Genomic DNA, 18,947 nt, shown 5'->3' with positions numbered 1-18,947 from the left:
CCCAGGAGCTCTGCAGCACTGCCCTGCTGCCCTCTGTGGCCTGTGTGCCAGCACGCTGCGGTGGGTGCAGCACCCTCCCCTGACTGGAGGGGCGGAGAAGAGTGCTATGGACTCTGTTGGCCGTGGACCACCCCAAGGGACCCACAGGAAGCTTCAGAATCTACACGGTGGGCTTTAGTCCAGTGCCTCTCCTCACTGCTCCCTGGCACAGGCGGCATTGCAGGGCCACTCCGCCACTTTCCCACTGCTGTCCAGCGGCATCCCTTCTCGTCCATCATAGAGTTCATGGTCCATCCCAATACTGGTCCCCTTGTAGGTCCCCTCAACTCCCTTCTAACATGCTGCCAACTCTCCAACCCCAGTGTCACACTCCCACCTCCCCCCACTCCCAAGCAGGGAAGATCACCTGGCTGAACTGTGCAGGGCGGTGTCAGGCCAAGTCCCTTGGTGCAGAGCCAGCGCCACCCAGGTCATGTGTGCCATTGACCTTGGACAGTCTCCCAAAAGGAGCGGAATGAAGTGTGCCCCTCTTTCCCTCACCACCCCTGCCATGTACCCAGGACACTGCCCTTTACCCATCCAGTCCCACAACCTTACAGCCTTCCTATGCTGGTGTGCCTCTTTCTGCCGCTGCGTCCTTGTGGTGTCCAGCATTTCTGACACAGGCCCAGGAAAGCAGGGCTATGAATGTGCCTCCCTCAGCCGTGCTTCTGGACACAAGCATGGGCCCTCGGGATGTGCTTGGGAGCAAGGCTAGTAAAGCCCTAGAATGGGTCTCTTACAGTGGGTTGTGCAGCTGTGCTTTACGACTTTGGAACAGACCGCTGGCCAGTGATCGTTGATCCCCTCTGTCCCCAGTGTAACATTTAATGCCTTCTTAGTTGGTAAGTGTCGTCCAGCTGCATGGCGATGCACACTCACGGCCTTTAAAATCCGAGTCTGCAGCTTGTTTTTGTTTTTTCATGGACTCTCTATCGTCTGCTTGTGGAACATTCCCCTCACCCTACACAAGGAACTCAGGCTCGCTAGCAGTGGCCACTAGTCTGCTCCAGCTCTCAGGAAGGGGAGAGGGTGGAGGGAGCACCTCGGCATGCAACTTCCTTCACTTTGGGCACGGTTTTCTGTTGGGGTCCTGCCCAGCAAGGACAGGCACTTGCTTCCCTTCTTCCTTTTTGTGGAAGAAAGAGTTTTATATACAAGAGCAATTGATTATTAAGAAAACAGCCCAGTCTGGATCAAGTCTTTAAGTCCACTATTAGCCCATATGTCTGATACCAATCTATAAAGTCCTCATGCACTTTCTTTTTATGGCTTGAGTGCCCATACTACTTTCTGTTCCCATGAGCAACACGGGCTCCTAATTTCCCAGTCAGTGCTTTGTATTGCCCCTCTGGTGGGTGTGAAGTGGTGCCATGTGTTGTGTAAGTTTGCTTTTATCTGGTGACTAATGATATTGGGTATCTTGGGGAAAATGTTGGTGTCGGCTTTTTTTGAATAGTATTTTGAGTTTGGTGAAAGTATGCACAGCAAATTAGTAAACCCATTTGTCCGCCCCTCTCCATGTTAGTCAAGGAGCCCTGGTGGCACTGTGGGTTACGCCCTGGGCTGCCTACCCTTTACCCAGTGTGCGGTTCTGTGGGGCGAGGGCGTGCGGTTCTGTGGGGCGAGGGCTTGGGTGGCTGTGTTGAATTGGTGACGATGTCCAGCAACTCACACTGACTGTCTTCTCTCCTAGCTGTGTCGGGGTGGAGGAGCACCATGCCTTCGACATCGACCTCTACCATTGCCCCAGCTGTGCGGTCCTCCATGGCGCCTCCCGGAGTAAGGACAGAGCGGGTGCACGGACTGGTGGCTTCACTCCACGAGGGACACCCTGGGCACTGGGGAGGGGGCTGGTGGGCAGGTCCAGAGGCTTTCTTAGTCCAAATGTTTATATGTCTAGGGGCTTAAAATACCATCATTTGTACTAGCCAGAGGACGCAAATACCTTCTAGAGGGCTTCAAAAGTTTTGGGGAAAATGCTACTATCTTTTCATTCCCTTTTTCTTTCTTTTTGTTTCTTAATCATTTTATTAGGGGCTCATACAACTCTTATCACAATACATACATACATCAATCATGTAAATCACATTTTTACAATCATTGCCATCATCATTCTCAAAACATTTGCTCTCCACTTAAGCCCCTGGCATCAGCTACTCATTTTTCCCCTCCCTCCCCACTTCTCCCTTCCTCATGAGCCCTTGATAATTTATAAATTATTATTTTGTCATATCTTGCTCTGTCCGATGTCTCCCTTTACCCACTTTTCTGTTGTCCATCCCCTAGGGAGGAGGTTATATGTGGATCCTTGTAATTGGTTCCCCCTTTCCACCCTGCCCTTCCTTCACCCTGCCGATATTGCCACTCTCACCATTGGTCCTGAAGGGATCATCTGCCCTGGATTCCTTGTGTGTCCATTTCTTATCTGTACCAGTGTACATCCTCTGGTCTGGCCAGATTTGTAAGGTAGAATTGGGATCATGATAGTGGGGGGTAAAGTGGGGAGGAAGCATTGAGGAACTAGAGGAAAGTTGTATGTTTCATCATTGCTACACTGTACCCTGACTGGCTCGTCTCCTCCCCAAGACCCTTCCACAATGGGATGTCCAGTTGCCTACAGATGGGCTTTAGATATCCACTCTGCACTCCCCTCATTCACAATGATAGTGACTTTTTGTTCTGATGATGGCTGATACCTGATTTCTTCAACACCTCATGATCGCATAGACTGGTGTGCTTCTTCCATGTGGGCTTTGTTGCTTCTGAGCTAGATGGCCGCTTGTTTACCTTCAAGCCTTTAAGACCCCAGACATTATACCTTTTGATAGCCGGGCTACATCAGCTTTCTTCACCATATTTGGTTATGCACCCGCTTTGTCTTCAGCGATTATGTGCGCATCATGGAATGCCAGTTTAATAGAACAAAGTATGCTTGCATTAAGGGAGTACTTGAGTGGATTCCCAATGTCCATCTGCTAACTTAATACTAAATTTATACATATATGCACATAAATGTATTTCCACATCCTCATGTATATATTTACATATGTACATGCCTGTATTTAGACCTCTATAAATGCCCTTTACCTCCTAGTTCTCTCCTCTATTTCTTTTTGCTTTCCTCTTGTCCCACTATCATGTTAGGCCTTCATTAGGGTTTAGGTAATTCCTCTCAGTTACATTACCCTTGGTCACGCCCTACCAGGCCTCTTACACCCTCCTCACCACCGATTTGGATCACTTGTTGTTCTCTTGTCCCTGGGTTTGTTAACACCACTACCTTTCTGCCCATCTCCCCCTCTCCCATGTCCCCCCAGAACCATCGGTCCTGTTGTTTTCTCCTCCAGATTGTTCATCAGCCTATCTTATTTAGACAGACCAGCAGAGATAATAACACGCACAAAAACAAGACAGAGCAAAACAAAGCAACAAAATAAAACAGCAAGCCAGTGGCAAAAAACAAAACACAATAACAAAAAAGAAAAGCTTGTAGTTAGTTCAAGGAGTGTTAGTTGGCCTTTAGGAGTATTTTCCGGTTGAGTCTGTTGGGGTGCCAAGCCCTGCCCCAAAGTCTATTTGTGGTATTTCTGGGGGACTTCATTGCTCTGTTCCCTTTATTCTTCTGTTCCACATCCTTGGTGTTTTGCCTCGGTGTGGTGGGATCAGATCGAGTGCAATTCCCACAGTGTCTCCAGTGTTGTCCCTTATAGGCTATGGGTCAATGAGGGATGTCGTGTTTCATAATGGAGTTGGCCATGCGGTCTTTGTGGATTGGCTGCTCTGAGGGGGCATATCGTCCTCAAAGCTTGGTGGGGCAGATGTGCTCCACTCTCTCTTCCTTCCCCTTCATTTGCTCCCATGCAATGACATGTCAGACATGTCCCTCTCTCGGAGCTGCAGATTCAGTGCTGTCCTCTGAAATAAATTCTTCTGGGAGGAGGGGTCATTCCATTTTTCTCTGAACCTTTTTATCTTTTAATTTATCATTATATTGGGTGCTCTTACAGATTTTTATAACATTCCATAATTCAGTCACATCAAGCAGTATTGTACGATTGCTACCACAATCAGTTTCAAAACATTTTCTTCTTGAACTCCTTGGTATAGCTCCCCTTTATCCACTCCCTCCCCCTCCCTACCTCCACCCAGGAACCTTATTTTTCCTGTAATCCCCCCCCCATATCTTTCACAGTTCAATATATCCATTCATATATAATTCTGTTGTTCTTTTCCATTTCCATCAACTTTTGGAAACCTTTTCATATTTCCCAAGCTTTCAATTTGTGAAGTGGGGTAGAGGATTTTTTTTTGGTTCTAGAAATTTATTTCAATCGCTTATATGGTTTTATAAATAATTTTTGAACCATGTATTGACTAAGACTCTAATGCACACATGTTGCGTTATATATTTAGGGCAGCGGTTCTTAACCTGTGGGTCATGACCCCTGTGGGGTTGTTGAAAGACCATTTCACAGGGGTCGCCCAATTCATCACAGTAGCAAAATGACAGTGATGAAGTAGCAACGAACATTATTGCATGGTTGGGAGTCAGCACCACATGAGAAACTGTAGGGAAGGGTCGCGGCAGGAGGAAGGTTGATTGGAGATTTAGTATAAGAATCAGTTAAAATGTCAGATTTTCAGTTATGTCCTCACTGGAGTTTGGCTGGGGCGGCTCCCAGTCACCTGTTGTACTGGAAGCCACTCCCAGGTGGTCTCTGGAGGGTGCAGGCCAAGAGAAGGAGGGCAGACTAAGCCTGTCCCTGCATTCTTCCTCTAGAGAGACGCGAGTTTACCCATCCCCCTGCCCAGCCAGGAAGCAGACCCTGGAGCAGTATTTACTGGGAGCCTTTTCCAAACGTCCCACTGCAGTACCAGTCGTAGTTAGTACTCATGCGTATCTATCACAGAGTGCTTCAAGCAGTGTACGCCGGACCGTCAACCTGACTCTAAATGTCCCCATCGTGCTGGCCAGCTGCTGTCATGAGGACGTGGCCCCGGACACCCCCTCCCTGTGGGCAGCTCTGCTCTGTCACTCACTCCTGGGCTTACCAGAGTCAGCACTGACTCCCTAGGGCTACAGCGTGGGCTGTGCCAGGTTTTGTTTTCCCCCAGAAGAATACATAGAAATATTAATGTCATTTTCAGTTGTGAGACCAGAGAATATATTTGAAAGGCTTTGTGTTGTGTTATAATTATTTCATCTAAAAAATTTAGACCCACAAACCAAAGGCTTTGTGCCCCAAAATACTAGCAATTGACTGCTTATCTGTTTGGCCGGTAACATTCTTAATTTTCCTTAGAGGAAAGATCGAAATTCAAGCTATTAGAAGGCATTAAAGTGCCCCTAAAACACAGATGCTTGTGTTGGTTTCACAGGAGAAGAACGGGGGTTAGCAGGTTGTTAAAGTGGTGCGTGTATCTGGTGCCTCGTAGTGCTCAGTATGTATTATGTAATTTGAGATCATTATTGATCAAGGGCATTCTTGGAGGAAGTCAATCATATTGGATTGTCTTCTCAAAGGAAACTGAATTAAAATGTTTATGTTTTCTTTTATAATTTATATATACCTAAACACGATCATTTATACTGAGTGTCTCATAAACACACAGTGGTTATTATGAGGTGGGGTCATGTGGTCCTTAATGATCATGCGTGGTCTATATGAGGTGCCACCCCCTCTGTGTACTCGACGAGATTTCATTGCTTATGAAGTTGGTGGGCTCACCAGCCAGAGTCCACGAGCCCCACAAGAAGGGGCCGTGGTCTGTGTCAGAGGCGAAGGCCTCCTTCGCTGCCTTCCTGGGCCTATTTCTGCACATGGAAGTCCAGCTCTGAGTACCACTGAGAAGGGCTCAGAGTCCAGCCACCTGCTTGATCTGGACTGAGGCTCCCCCATCCCTGTACTCCTCAGTCCGTCCTGCTTGCTGACAGCGTGGCCCATTCCCAGGAAGCTTCATGATTGCTTGTTTCATCAGGAACTGCCCCTCAATATTGTGACTCCAGGCTTTACTCTTCCCGTGGGAAGACAGAATCCATTTGAGGCGACTTTCAGACACCAGCCAACGCTTAAATGTGTTTTCTTGGCTTCTCAGGCACCTGCAGTCCAAACACAGAATCCTTCCTTTCTCTACAACTTAGGAGACTAAGGAGACTGTCTGCTCCCCGCAGTCACAGCACAGCTCCCAGACTTTGTTGGGAGCAGTTGCTTCAACAGTGTCCAAGGGAAGGCAAATTTCCATAGCATTAAAGGGTGAGTGGGAGCTGTGGGGAGCCCAGAGGACCTGCAACACGCCGCTTCTAGCCTGGACATGCGCCCAAATGCCACCAAACCACGCGTCTTTGTTTTTTAATCACGTCTGCCTCTGTGATGGCTGCCTGTGTCCCAGGAAGGGCACAGTGTCACTGTCCCCTTCCCCTTGTCGCCCCTGCAGTGAAGGAGCGGCGGAATTGGCACCGGCATGACTGTACAGAGGCGGACGATGGCTCAGCGCCAGTGCAGGCTGGGACCCAGGCCTTCGTGCGGGAGCTGCGTGCTCGTGTCTTCCCCAGGTGCGCTCGGGCCAGGGCTGGGTGGGCGTCGGGAGCAGGGCTTTGCAAGCTTCAGTTTGTGAGGCAGTCATTCACCCCTACCAGCTTCTCACTCACTCTCCTGTTTGAGGGAACAGAAGAGAATAATCGCAAATGGTAGGGTCTCGCGGGACTCCCTTTCCATCCGTGTAGATCAGCAGCAAAGCTGCCTGTCCCCGCTGTGAGAGAGCAGCCCTTCCTCAAGCAAGTCTGAGCGCCCTGTGTCCCAAATGGGCATGTCCCCTCCCCTCAGCCTCTCATCAGGCTGTTGCACCCCTCACAGACCGCAGCTGAGTGCCACTGTGACCTGTCTGTGCTCTGGGACACCCCAGGACCAGAGGGGTTTGCTGTGTGGTGACAATTGGCACCATGTCATAGCACCCCTGAGGTGCGCTTCCCATAGGTGAGCACCGTCAGTCACTTCCTCTCGGTGGGTCATGGTCCCCATGTCTGCACGGTCTGAGTCGAGTTAGGGCTGGCTCTTCCTTCCATTTCTCTGACCTCACTTCTGTCGCCCAACTCTCCTCCCTCCTGATGTTGGTGTGTGTGCTGCGTGTGTACCGGGCCCGCTGGAAGGACCCACGGCTGCCGCCACCCCCCTGGGCGTTTTGATGAAGGGCAGGGGCTAGAATCAGAAGCACCAGAAAGCATTGAATCCTGCTCCTTCAAACCATTTCCTGCTCGTTGCCGACATGTAGATAACATCTCTGTCTGTCAGAGATCACCGCCAGGCCGGGCACAGTTTACACTGGCATCAGCTGGTTTGGGGACTCGAGATTGGTAGCATTCTCACCTGTCCCTTTCCTTCCTGAGATCTCAAAGAAGGCATGGTAGGAGGAGAGGAAGCAGACAGGCCCTGCTCTCACATATCCCCCTTTAACTGGTTCCACGCCCCAGGAAACTCCAGCCCCATCTGTACCCCTCCTTTATTGGGAAGTACTAGGTTGCTTGGGAGCCGAGCACTGGGGCTGTGAGCAGCTCCGGAGCAGCATAAGCGTCTTAAACGTGTTCTTGTGTAAGCGTGAGCCTGCCAGCGAGGAGGCGCCAGCTCTCCTTAGATCTCTTGTCAAGTTGGCTTATGCGCCTCCTCCACCAACTAGATAATGACACACATGGCTTTCTGCCACCGCAAACGGCAAGGACAGAGTCAGTGGCAACTGTAGTTACTGTCAATCAGTTAAAGGCCTTCTGGCTTTATTCTGTCGGACTCCACACGCTGCATCGCTGCAAAGGAGTCCAGGAACACACGTGCGCAGATTGCCCCTCTGCACGTGAGTAGCGCAGAAGCGGGCGAGGGGTTCTGAATGAGGGGTTGTCGTCCCCTGCCCTTTGTTCAGTGGACGTCTTGGTGCAGAGAAAGGCCAACAAGACTCTGGCCAGGGGGACTCCTGTCTTCCCACACGGAGCCAACGCCTGCCGAGTGTTGTACAGTGGGTAGGGTTTCACTTCCAGTTGTGTGGAGTGGGTAAGTAGCTTGCATGATGGGTGGGCTTGATGTTCGGAGACTACAAGAGAGTTTTCATGCCATTTGTTATGAAAAGTAGAATTAGGCACAGTATGTTGAGAACCCACCACATTGCAGTCCAGGCATGTCAGTAATATGCACAGTATGAAGAACAACGTAGGCAATGCAGGCCAGTCATACAGTATATTAATTAATCCGCTGCACAGTCTTCTGTCTTTTTTTCTTTCAGTCTTCTGTCTTTTCAGCAGCGATGATATTTTCCCCTCTGACCCATTTGTCCCCTCAGTGCCGACGAAGTCCTCGTGAAGATGCACGGCGGCCAGTTGACCCACAGACACCTGGAGAAGCATGGTTTCGACGTCCCTATCTTGGTCCCCAAGTTAGATGACCTAGGGCTCAGGCTCCCGCCACCCACTTTTTCTGTTACGGATGTGGAACATTACGTAGGTATGAACCGGACCCCTCCACGGCCTTGGGGAAACCTGGCCAGGGGAGACCTGGCTAGTGGCCCCTTAGCATTAAACAGCGAGTGAAGGTGTGCTGATAAAGGTCAGTTTCTTGTGCCTGAGAGAAAATAAATCGCTGTCATTGCTTTGTTGAAAACAGTTTTCTCTTGGCAGACCTGCAGTTGTTAGCTAGATAGGATGAATCCTCTTCAGCCTCCTCATCTGCTAGTGTGGCGCTGGTAGATTAGGCCTGAGATGAGGAGCCAGGGACCAGGGAGTGGACATCCAGCCTTTGGTTCTCGGCCAGCTTTCCACTATAGTCTACCATCATTAGTCCTTTCAACTCCCATTAGTAGACGCCGGCTGCTGTGAGAGAGAACCAGACCGACTGCCTGGAGTCAGGCTGACTCACAGCGACCCTATAGGACAGAGTAGAACGGCTCTGTGATTTCCCTGGACTGAAACTGGAGAAGCTGGTGGTTTGGAACTGTTGACCTTGCAGTTAACAGCCCAGCTTGTAAGCCAAGACCTCTGCCACCAGGGCTGCTGCTTGAGTGAGAGCAGATCGCCGTGAGGCTACCTTTATGTTAGTGCCTTAGTGAATGCTGCCCTGCAGTGACTGCCGGACTTACAGTCTGAGGTCGAAGCCCAGAAAGGCTTGAAACACCAGGCCAGGGGTGCTTCCTCGGTGCCCCCTTGTTGACTTGACCAGGCGGGTCCTCGGTTCTCACCCTGCTACTGGCAGGTGCGGAGGGTGGTGGGTGGAGCGAATCCCTGCAGCAATGTGGAAGCCAATTGGAAGATTCACTCTTACACCTGCCACAGCTCCCAATCGTAAACTCACCAGCACACGCAGCCCCTTTGTGGAGCCAGCAGCTGACACGTCTCATTGCTGACCGTCTCTTGGGGGAGGTCCACTTACTGGTCCCACCCCCAGTCAGTCAGTGAGTTTTGAGTATGAGATCCCGGGTGAGACAATGTATTATACCCTGCAACTTAGCCTCACCAGCTCCGGGGATAAGAGGCTTCTGTAGCACAGATGCACTCACTGCCACCGAGTCGGTTCCGACTCAGAGCATTTGCCAGACTGTGAATCTCAACAGAAATAGACACCCTCATCTTTCTCCAGAGGAGCAGCTGTTGGGCCTGCACCATCACCTGACCAACACCTGACCCGCAGCGCCACCAGGGCTTCTTAAAAGAAGCTCAGGGAAAAGGGTTTCCGTTGGCCGTAGCTAATCCTCAGCGTTCTAAGGCGTGTGTGTCCCTTATGAAAAGGCGGTGACAGAGAAAAAAAAAAAAAGAAAAGGCGGTGACAGGGCTGCCTTCCTGCCAGAGGTAAATGAAAGAGCTGGTTAGGCAGCATGCTCCCAGCTCCCATCAGGTTCATTTAAAGCAGAGCAGGCATTTATCTGCCTTCTCCTCAGATCCGGTGCTGAAGCACACCCCTCCCACGCTGGCTGCGAAGCTGGGATCGTGTAGCATGTTCATGCTCAGAGCTCCCAACTGGCCATGCCCGCATGCCAGCCCAGGTCTGCTTCCTGCTCACGGGTGCTCTCTGGTAGCCAGATGACCAGGAGGAGGTGAGGTCTGGCCTCACAGCAGGTGGACTGGTGTGGTGCGAAAGGGGGGCGGCTCGAATCTTAGTTGTTAGAGGAGGGGAGTAGGAAACCATCCCCTCACTTCATGAATGAGGAGTGCAGGCCCCTGGAGCACCCCCCTCTTCTTCCCAGGTAGTGTGCGCTGTCGCAGGCAGTCACGAGGGGAAGGACGTTCATAAGCCAAGGGCAGTGTTGTCCATCCTCTCTGTCCATCTCGAGTGTAAATTCCAGTTTCTCTAACATTCCAGTTGGACTGAAGAGTAATAGGAAAAATCTTTGTTTAGGCGATGCAGTTTTTCAATGGCTGACCTGTCCTACCAAGTAAATGCACCTTTATGACGTTGGCGTGGTGGACCCCTGCTCATGTCAACCCCAAGCCCACCACCGGTTGATTCTCTCTGCAGGTGGTGAGAAGGTGATAGATGTCATTGACGTGGCAAGGCAGGCAGACAGCAAAATGACGCTGCACAATTACGTCACCTACTTCACGAACCCTCACAGGCCCAAAGTGCTGAATGTGATCAGCCTGGAGTTTTCAGACACCAAGTGAGTAGTGGGGGCAACCTGGCCCAGAGCTGAGGGTGTCCCTTTAAGGGGATAGCTGGGACATTTTGGTCCATCATTGTGCTGTCCCTTGAGTCATTTCTAACTCACAGCGACCGTACAGGTCAAAGTAGAACTGCCCTGGGGTGTCCGAGACTTACTCTTTACGGGAGCAGAAAGTCTCACTTTCTCCCATGGAGCTGCGCAAGTTTCAGACTGCTGACCTTGAGGTTAACAGCCCAGCTTGCACCCCACAGTCTGCTCCAGTGAGGTGGGGGTCGTGTAAAGGGAGTCCAAGGATCTGCCTGCTTAGTAAGAAGCCCTCTGGCTCTCACGGCTGCAAGGTCGCAGTGGGAGGACACTGAGAGCTTGGAGTGCTGCAAACCTGCGTTTTGCTGTTGGCCTGTGTGCCAGGTCATTGCAGGGTTCGGGTGAGATGGGCGCTGCTGCGTCAGGAAGTGTAAGTGCTGGGCTTGTTTTTTGTAAAGGATGTCTGAGTTGGTGGAGGTCCCGGATATAGCCAGGAAGCTTTCCTGGGTGGAAAACTACTGGCCAGATGACTCCGTCTTCCCTAAGCCATTTGTGCAGAAGTACTGCCTCATGGGCGTGCAGGACAGCTACACAGACTTCCACATCGACTTCGGAGGCACTTCTGTCTGGTACCACGTCCTCTGGGTAAGCTGCGGGGCTCCTGGTTCTGCCTAAATCCTGTCTCTGCCGTACGTAAAGGGTGCCCTTTGTGAGGGCCACCGTCACCTCCCCTGAGATGTTCTGCTCAGGTTTGGCTCTCAGTCACAGAGGGGTGAGGATGAACGAGCAGTGGGGAGAAGCTCTTGGACCGAGAGATTCTTGAACCTTTCACCTACCGGGACTTCTGTACCTTTGTGCGGCCCAGCTTTTGTGACTTTATGAGACTCTTGTGCCTGACGTGGAGGAGATAGTGTGGTCTCACTCCCTACCGGCCCACGGCTCTCGGACTTGGTTCCGGGGCCTGTGGAAGGGACGCTGACACTGCCCGCAGGCGGCCACATGTGCAGGTGGGCATGCTTGAAACAGTGCGAGGGTTGCCAGGTTGGGACAGAGAGACAAAGGGGCATGCGCTGTTGGGAAAGCGGTGCCAGTCAACTTACCTGATGCTGGGTTGCCACCAACCGTCCATTTGTAGAAAGAGTAACATCTGCAGTGACAGGAGGCTCCTGTGGTGGGAAATCGAGGTGTTCTGACATATTTGGATGAATTTTTGGGCCTCATCTCTAAGTTAGTTTCTTTTTGTGTGTCCCAACCCCCCTACCCCCCCACCCCAGCAGTTATCAGTTATTCCCTGAACCAGAGAAAATCATTGTTTCTGGGCACAGGTTGGGGCGGGCCAGCTTATGGGAGAAGGCAGGACCGCCCATGCCAGAACCACTTCTTCTTGCCTTATCCAGGCGTGTGTGTGCTGGATGGCACTGTCTCCCCGAGCCACTGGTGACGGTTTAGATTTAAGTCACTCAAACTTAAAAAGTCACACCCAAACTGGTGGCTGTCAAGTGGGTTCTGCCCCACAGGGCCGTGGCCCCTGTGTGACAGTCAGAGTAGAGCACTGGGGAACTGCAGCCTCAGGGCTCTAGTTAAAGTCAATGAAAGTAAAAATAAACCGCTGTTCCTTGGCTACACTAGCCGTGTGTCAATGGCTCTGTGGCCCCACATGGCCAGTGGCTACGGTACTGGGCATCGCGGGTTTTACCTTTCCAATGTTACTGGGCATCTAAGATCTAGAACCAAGTCTTGATGTTGTCTGCATCAGACACCCATGCCTCCACTGTGCTGGGCCTCCACCAGGAAGCGGGAGTTGGTTTTAGAGACATGGACGAAAAAGCCGCATGTTGTGGGTCCTCAGAGAAAGATCAGCACTCGCAGAGATGGCTCTGTAACTGGGGGCCTGTCGTCATGGAGACTCGCTGAGGAGACCAGTGAGATGTTGGGGTTCTGTGCCGACCTCTCCTTCACAGGCAGGTTCTCCAGCACTCCTGGCCTGACTTGCCGTCTCGCTGGGAGTACAGCTTCTGCACCTGCACAGGTGCTTATGATGGACCCTGCTGTCGCCTGGTGCGTGAACTAGGTCTCTCTGAGCCTAAAAGCCCCGGCAGGTTCTCTGTTTAACGTAGGCTGGACTGAGAATAGCTTTTCCTTTTTCTTAATGAGTGTGACAATGACCTTCCAGGGGGAGAAGATTTTTTATTTGATAAAGCCGACGGATGAGAATCTGGCCCTCTATGAGTCTTGGAGTTCGTCTGTAACCCAGAGCGAGGTGTTCTTTGGAGATAAGGTGGACAAGTGCTACAAATGCGTGGTCAAGCAGGGACACACCTTGTTTGTTCCCACAGGTAAGGCTCTGGCCCCTTCCCCTCCCGTATCCCGGTAGCCTGGGTGCCTGCCCCTTTACCATAGCATCCTGCGGTGTGAAGTGGGACCTCAGTGTGCTTTGGGCCTGCGCTCCCCTGGCGGCACAGAGCTGCTTCCACTGCCTGGTGGTCCTCTGTGGACCATCTCGAAGGACTGCGTGCTGCGTCCCTGGTCTGCTCTTTAACCACTCTGTCCTTCTCTCGAGACCAGCACAAGTGCTTTATTTCCCCCAGCCCAGCAGACAGGACTCTTCTGAGAGAAGCAAGACCAGCCCTTCCTGGCGCAGTGCCCCGCCCCCGCCCCCGCCCCCCGCCGCCCCCACCTCCCTGTGCCCAGAATGAATGCCATGGTGACCATCAAACAGGCCCCCAAATGCCCCATGACCCTTTCCGGGCTCAGCAGGACAGACTCGGTGGGAACCACTCATCTCTGGGATGTGTAGACGACACAGACAGACCTGAGGTTTTACACGAGAGTCAACCTTGCCGCTTTGTCCCTGTGGGAGACACATGGCCACCACTTAAAAATGTGTATTCTGTGTCAGAGCACAGTGGGGGGCCAGGGAGTGAAAAGTACAAAGAAAAGGGTATTTGTGTATTTGAAAAGCAGACTTACATGCAAGCATGTGTGTTTATTTCTGGTGAAGTCGTTATCTGAAGGTGTGGACAGTTCTTTAAGAAGGTAGCCTATCACTGTAAAAACGCTTCCCACTTTGAAGCATCTGTCTGTGGACAAACCAGAAACATGGCTTAGAGTCATAGGACCGTGAGCCAGAAAACCCATTGCCGCCAACCCATAGCGACCCTGTGAGGTAGGACTGCCCGCAGAGCTGGAATCGGCACGGGAGCAGACTGCTGCGTCTTTTCCCTTGGGGCTGTTAGTGGGTTCAAACCACTGACCCTGTGGTTAGGAGCCAAGCACTTCAGCCCTGTACCAGCAGGGCTTCTCCAGCAGACCATTAATGAAACGAAAAGCTCCTCGGCATTGGGGTGACTCTGACTCTCAGGTCCACCCACTGCAGTTCATTGTTTGAGGGCTGCTCTCCTCCCGAGGCGCCAGGGCTCCAGAGAAGGGGGTCCTGGGTGCCTTTCTTTGGGATCTCGGCATCTAGTCCCTTCCAGGGCAGCCAGTCTCGTGTCCACTTTAAGGGGCATGAGCTTTGCTCCTCCTGACCTATGGCTTGTCTCAGAGTCAGGTCTGCCAAGGGGGATGTGCTTTTCATCAACCAGGGAGCCCAAAGCCCGGCCTGCCCACTGTTTCTGAGGGCCGCCTGGTTGTTCTGTGCCTGGTGCCAGCCATGCCAGCCCCGGGCAGGAGGTGGGGTGCCGCGGGCACAGGGACACTGGCTGACTGCATTCTTCCCGTTGCAGGGTGGATTCACGCTGTGCTCACTTCTCAGGACTGTATGGCTTTTGGGGGGAACTTCCTGCACAACCTCAACATTGGCATGCAGCTCAGGTTTGTGTCCTCAGCCCATAAGGGCCTTCCTTAATGCAGGGCGTCCTTTAATAGTGTCAGGAGAATAAATATGCGGCTTCTCGGTGGAGTGTCCACGGAGACAGGCCAGGAAATAAAGGGGAATGCAGTTCTGTCAGGGAGGTCCGGACTGCACATTAGGGCTAGAATGAAATCCTGTCCTTTATTCAGTTGGAGACTAGAACTTGCCTCACCTTTTAGAACTGTGTACAATGCCTGTGTTCTCTGCTGGCCGTGGTGGCAATGAGGGGACCGAGGCCACCCAGTCAGCCACAGTGCGGGCGCATGCTGGGACCCAGTGGCCCTGCATCAGCATTGCTGGGGGAGGGACACCCAGCCGGCTCTCCCTTAGAAAGTCCCTTGTGAGAGAGTAACCCACGACTGCAGTGCCTACTGAGAAACAGCCGGGAGAAACCCCCCCTTCCCTGAGCGAGGAGACTGACTGGGCATCCCCCGTGGGCAGTCTGCAGCTGGCTGAGCTTGTGATAGGGAAGTTGGCTCCGGTGGGGCTGTGGCTTGACATGGGACGCATGGCCGTGTGTCTGTCTGTGGACCTGAACTGTTGCTGGGGAGCACTCTAGGGCGTCTGGACTGCACTGCGGACTCCACACATAGGCACACAGTGGCCAGCTTGGGTCCTGCCCCCTCACCTTCTGAATGGACAGCACCTTGTGCAAACTGAAGGCCTGAGAAGAGCCTCGCACCCACCCCATGGTGTGGGTGTGGCCCCCGCGGGGAGCTCACGGCTTCATCTATTTCATAGAACCCTCGTAGAATTCCCTCAGTAAGCCCAGGATGCACACCCAGGTGTGGTCCTCACAGCCCAGCCCCCTGTGTCACTCTGAAGATCCTACCCAAGGCCTAAGGCGGGGACCTGGCTGGGCTCAGGGAGCATTCTTGTGCAGCCAGACTCAGCATGTGTAAGGACCAGGCAGGGTGTGCTCATGCATCAGGGCCTGCTTCCTGTGTTTCCCTTAAGTTGCTTATCTACATTTGATGTTGGAATATGAGTATTTAATGTGTCTTCTAATTCTATTCATGTAGGTGTTACGAGATGGAGAAAAGGCTAAAAACACCAGATCTTTTCAAATTCCCTTTTTTTGAAGCCATATGTTGGTTTGTAGCCAAAAATTTACTGGAAACCCTGAAAGGTAATTAGCAGTGTGGTTATTTTGTTGTTTGTATGACGCACACACACAGAGGGCTGGCCATGACATCCTGGTTTGTTTTTTCCAGTACAATATTTTCCAGTCAATAATCTATTTAGCAAATTAGAGTCTCCGAAGGAGCCCTGGTGGCGCTGTGGGCTAGACAGTAGGCGGCTAAGCACAGAGTTGGTCAGCAGTTCAAACTCACCAGCCACTCCTTGGGGGAAAGATGAGGCTCTCTGCTCCCTGAAGATGGGCCGTCTTGGAAACCCTGTGGGGCATTCTGTTCTGTGCACTGTGCGCCCATCTGGGCTTGTTCCCATTTCTAATTGTAAGCCAAGCCCCCGCCCTCTGTCTCACGCCAGGCTTTGAGGAGTCCCTTCCCTGTTCCTGGTGAGGCCGTTTTAACCTGCACGTGGGCTGACATATATGCCAGCCTTGGGGCAGGTGTCCTCTGGTTGGCGTTCTGACTGGCCTGCCCACTGTCCTTCGCCCAGTCTACCTCGGTCTGTCTCTCGAGTTCCTGCGGCCCAGGCAGACCCTCCCGCCCTCCCCCACCCCCTGCTAGCAACCAAATTTGGAAGCACCAGGAAAATGTTACATCATTAGATCACTTCATTAGATCTTCGTTAATGTCTTTCAGAATTACACACACGCACACAACACACGTGTGTGCATATATACATAGGTATGGTCTTACACAGTCATCTCTGAGATTGATTGCTCTCGGTGCTATCGATCCAATGCCAACTCTTAATGAGCAATTGTGGGTTCCCGAGACTGTAACTGTTTACAGGAGTGAAAAGCCCAGCCTTTCTCCTGAGGAGCTGCTGCTGGTTTCGTACTGCTGACCCTGTGGATCGTAGTCCACTGAGTAACCACTACACCACCGGGCTTCCTAATTTTAGATAGTTTTATAAGTGGATGCATGTGTCATTATTAGAGTGAACTTATGAAACAGCAATATGTATCACTATCTTACATAAAATTACACACACACGATTGAATCATGAAACCGCTGCCTTTACAGGCCAGTAGTGGTCAGACATTTCCTGTGGCTCATCCTAATAACCACATAATGCTGGAAGATCGGAGCAGTTCACCTTTATGCTGATTTTGTATCCAGTGACTTTGTTCAAAACACTTGTGAGTCTAATAATTTGTCAGAGGATTCTTCCAGGTTCTTTAAGACACAATATCCTTCCTCAAGAATGAGCGCTTGGATCCTTTCCAGTTCTTACATCTTTTACCGACTCTTCTTGCCTTGTGGGGCAAGGACGATGACCCCCAGGGTGACCTGGGAGAAACGGTGACAGCATTCACTGTGCGTTTTTACACATTGTACAATCCATCTTGTTTTCAGTCTCAAGCAAACCTCTGACCGCTACATACTTTGTTTGCTGCAGGTTTTTTGCTATTCATCTTTGTCAAATTAAAAAAGTTTCATCTATTCTCAGTTGATTAAGAGATTGGGATTTTTCTTTGATTTTTAACATGATCATTGTTAGTTGGACTTTATCAAGAACTTTACCTGTGTATATCAGATAGTCCTGGGCTTATTTTTTTTTTCAATCTAGTGGTTATAGTAATTGATTTTCTAATATTAAACCAACTCTGGGCTTGACATGTTATTTTTTGATGCTGCTGCATTAGAGGAGAATGTATTGTATAGTTCTACATAAGTTTATGTATTATGCATTCACCATGTCCAGATGAAAATGTGTTTGCACAGAAATAAATACTCAGTATGTTTATACATGTGTGTGTGTGTGTGTGCGCGCGCGCTCTAGTGACTGTGCTCTTAAGCGAAATTGGCCCGTGCGTGCGTTTGTTTGCTTGTACTGTCTTCCTTAGGTTTTGAAGAGGAAGCCATGCTCGTCTGAGATAAAGAAATTAGGAGTGGTTCTTCTCGTTCTTTCCTCTGGAGAAGTTCATAACTGTTCGTGAAGCATTAGTCGCACTCACTGTGGCCATTTGATCTTGATGTGGCTATTTTGAACTACCGAGTCAGGATCTTTCATGATGATGAGACTCTTTAGACTCTGGTGTTTGTCCAGTCCCTTTGATCAGTCAGTCACTGGCAGCAAGGCTGTGTCACCTAAGTTTCATCTTTGTTGCGGAAGACGCAGCATTTGTGGTGGCATCTCTTCTCTCACTCTTGATACGGGAGCACGTGTGCATTCTTTTCATCAATTCTATCTTAAGGAACTAGTGAGTTTGTTCATCCTGTCTTAAGTTTTGTTAATCCTTGACCTACCATATATACTCAGTATAAGCTGAGTTTTTAGCACGTTTTTAATGCAGTTTTTGTGGTAAAATTAGGTGCCTCGACTGCCCTTCAGGTAGGCTTACACTCGAGTATATGTGGTATTTCTGTTTATTTACTTTCCTATTTTTTCCCCTCTTTTTATTGTTGTTTCTAAATTTTAGTGGGTCCTTGATTCATCGGTTTTTATACTTTTTTGTGACAAATATTTAAAGATACATATTTTTCTGTATTACAGTAGACTATATTTTAGTATAGTGATTTCATCATTGCCTAACCAAAATATTTTCTGATTTTCAAGATTTCTTTCTTTGACCTAATAATTATTTAGTACTTTGTTTTTCAATAGCTGTTTCTTCATGCCCAAACAAATGTCCTTTAAAAAGTTGGTTTCTGTGTTACTGATTTCTAACTTAATTGTATTAGGATGAACAAAGAGACTGTATGATTTAGATCCTTGGACACACATGTCCAAGGACATGTCCATGACCCAGAGCCAGGGCTAGTCTTGCACATACCTGAGAAGGATGTATGTGTTTGTTCTCTGCTGTCCTGGGTGCAGTCTCCAATTTATGACCATTGAATCATAAATGGTCTAACTCTATTGTTCCTACTGACCATCTGCCTCCTGATTCTCTTGTGTGATCCTCTTAGTCTATTAAGCATTTATTAAAAGACGTTTTAAAATCTTCTAGTCCTGTGGAGTTGCTTTATTTCTCCTTATAGTTCTAGTTCCTGGTTGCTTCCTATGTTCTCAGGCTATGTTGTTAATATACATAAATTGTCAATGCTTATGTTTTCTGGTAAACAGAATATTTTATCATTATGCAGTGAGTGATTCTATATTAAAATCAATCTATTCACATAGCTACACAACTTTCCTTCTGAGAAATAGCTTTTCTCCATCTTTTTATTCCAGACTTTGGTGTGTATGTTATGTATGTATTTTTAAATGTTATATATAAATCCTTTTTTTATTATTATTATTGTTGGGGTCTCTTGCA

At 50.1% G+C, this 18,947-nt stretch overlaps 1 protein-coding gene across 1 annotated transcript in view; it reads left to right on the top strand.

The window, feature by feature from the left end:
- The window catches only part of KDM7A (lysine demethylase 7A), a 49,309-nt gene that overhangs the window by 15,691 nt on the left and 14,671 nt on the right, over positions 1-18,947 (top strand). Inside the window, exons 2-9 of the mRNA XM_075558735.1 lie at positions 1,736-1,821; positions 6,478-6,595; positions 8,365-8,525; positions 10,530-10,671; positions 11,157-11,343; positions 12,872-13,034; positions 14,424-14,511; positions 15,574-15,680. Of these exons, the coding sequence (XP_075414850.1) occupies positions 1,736-1,821; positions 6,478-6,595; positions 8,365-8,525; positions 10,530-10,671; positions 11,157-11,343; positions 12,872-13,034; positions 14,424-14,511; positions 15,574-15,680 (1,052 nt within the window). The remainder of the gene's footprint in view (positions 1-1,735; positions 1,822-6,477; positions 6,596-8,364; positions 8,526-10,529; positions 10,672-11,156; positions 11,344-12,871; positions 13,035-14,423; positions 14,512-15,573; positions 15,681-18,947) is intronic.

The sequence above is a fragment of the Tenrec ecaudatus genome, chromosome 9, assembly GCF_050624435.1.
Source record: "Tenrec ecaudatus isolate mTenEca1 chromosome 9, mTenEca1.hap1, whole genome shotgun sequence".
Classification (NCBI taxonomy): domain Eukaryota; kingdom Metazoa; phylum Chordata; class Mammalia; order Afrosoricida; family Tenrecidae; genus Tenrec; species Tenrec ecaudatus.
Note: the sequence above shows the minus strand (reverse complement) of the source record. Positions and strands in the feature narration are given on the sequence as shown.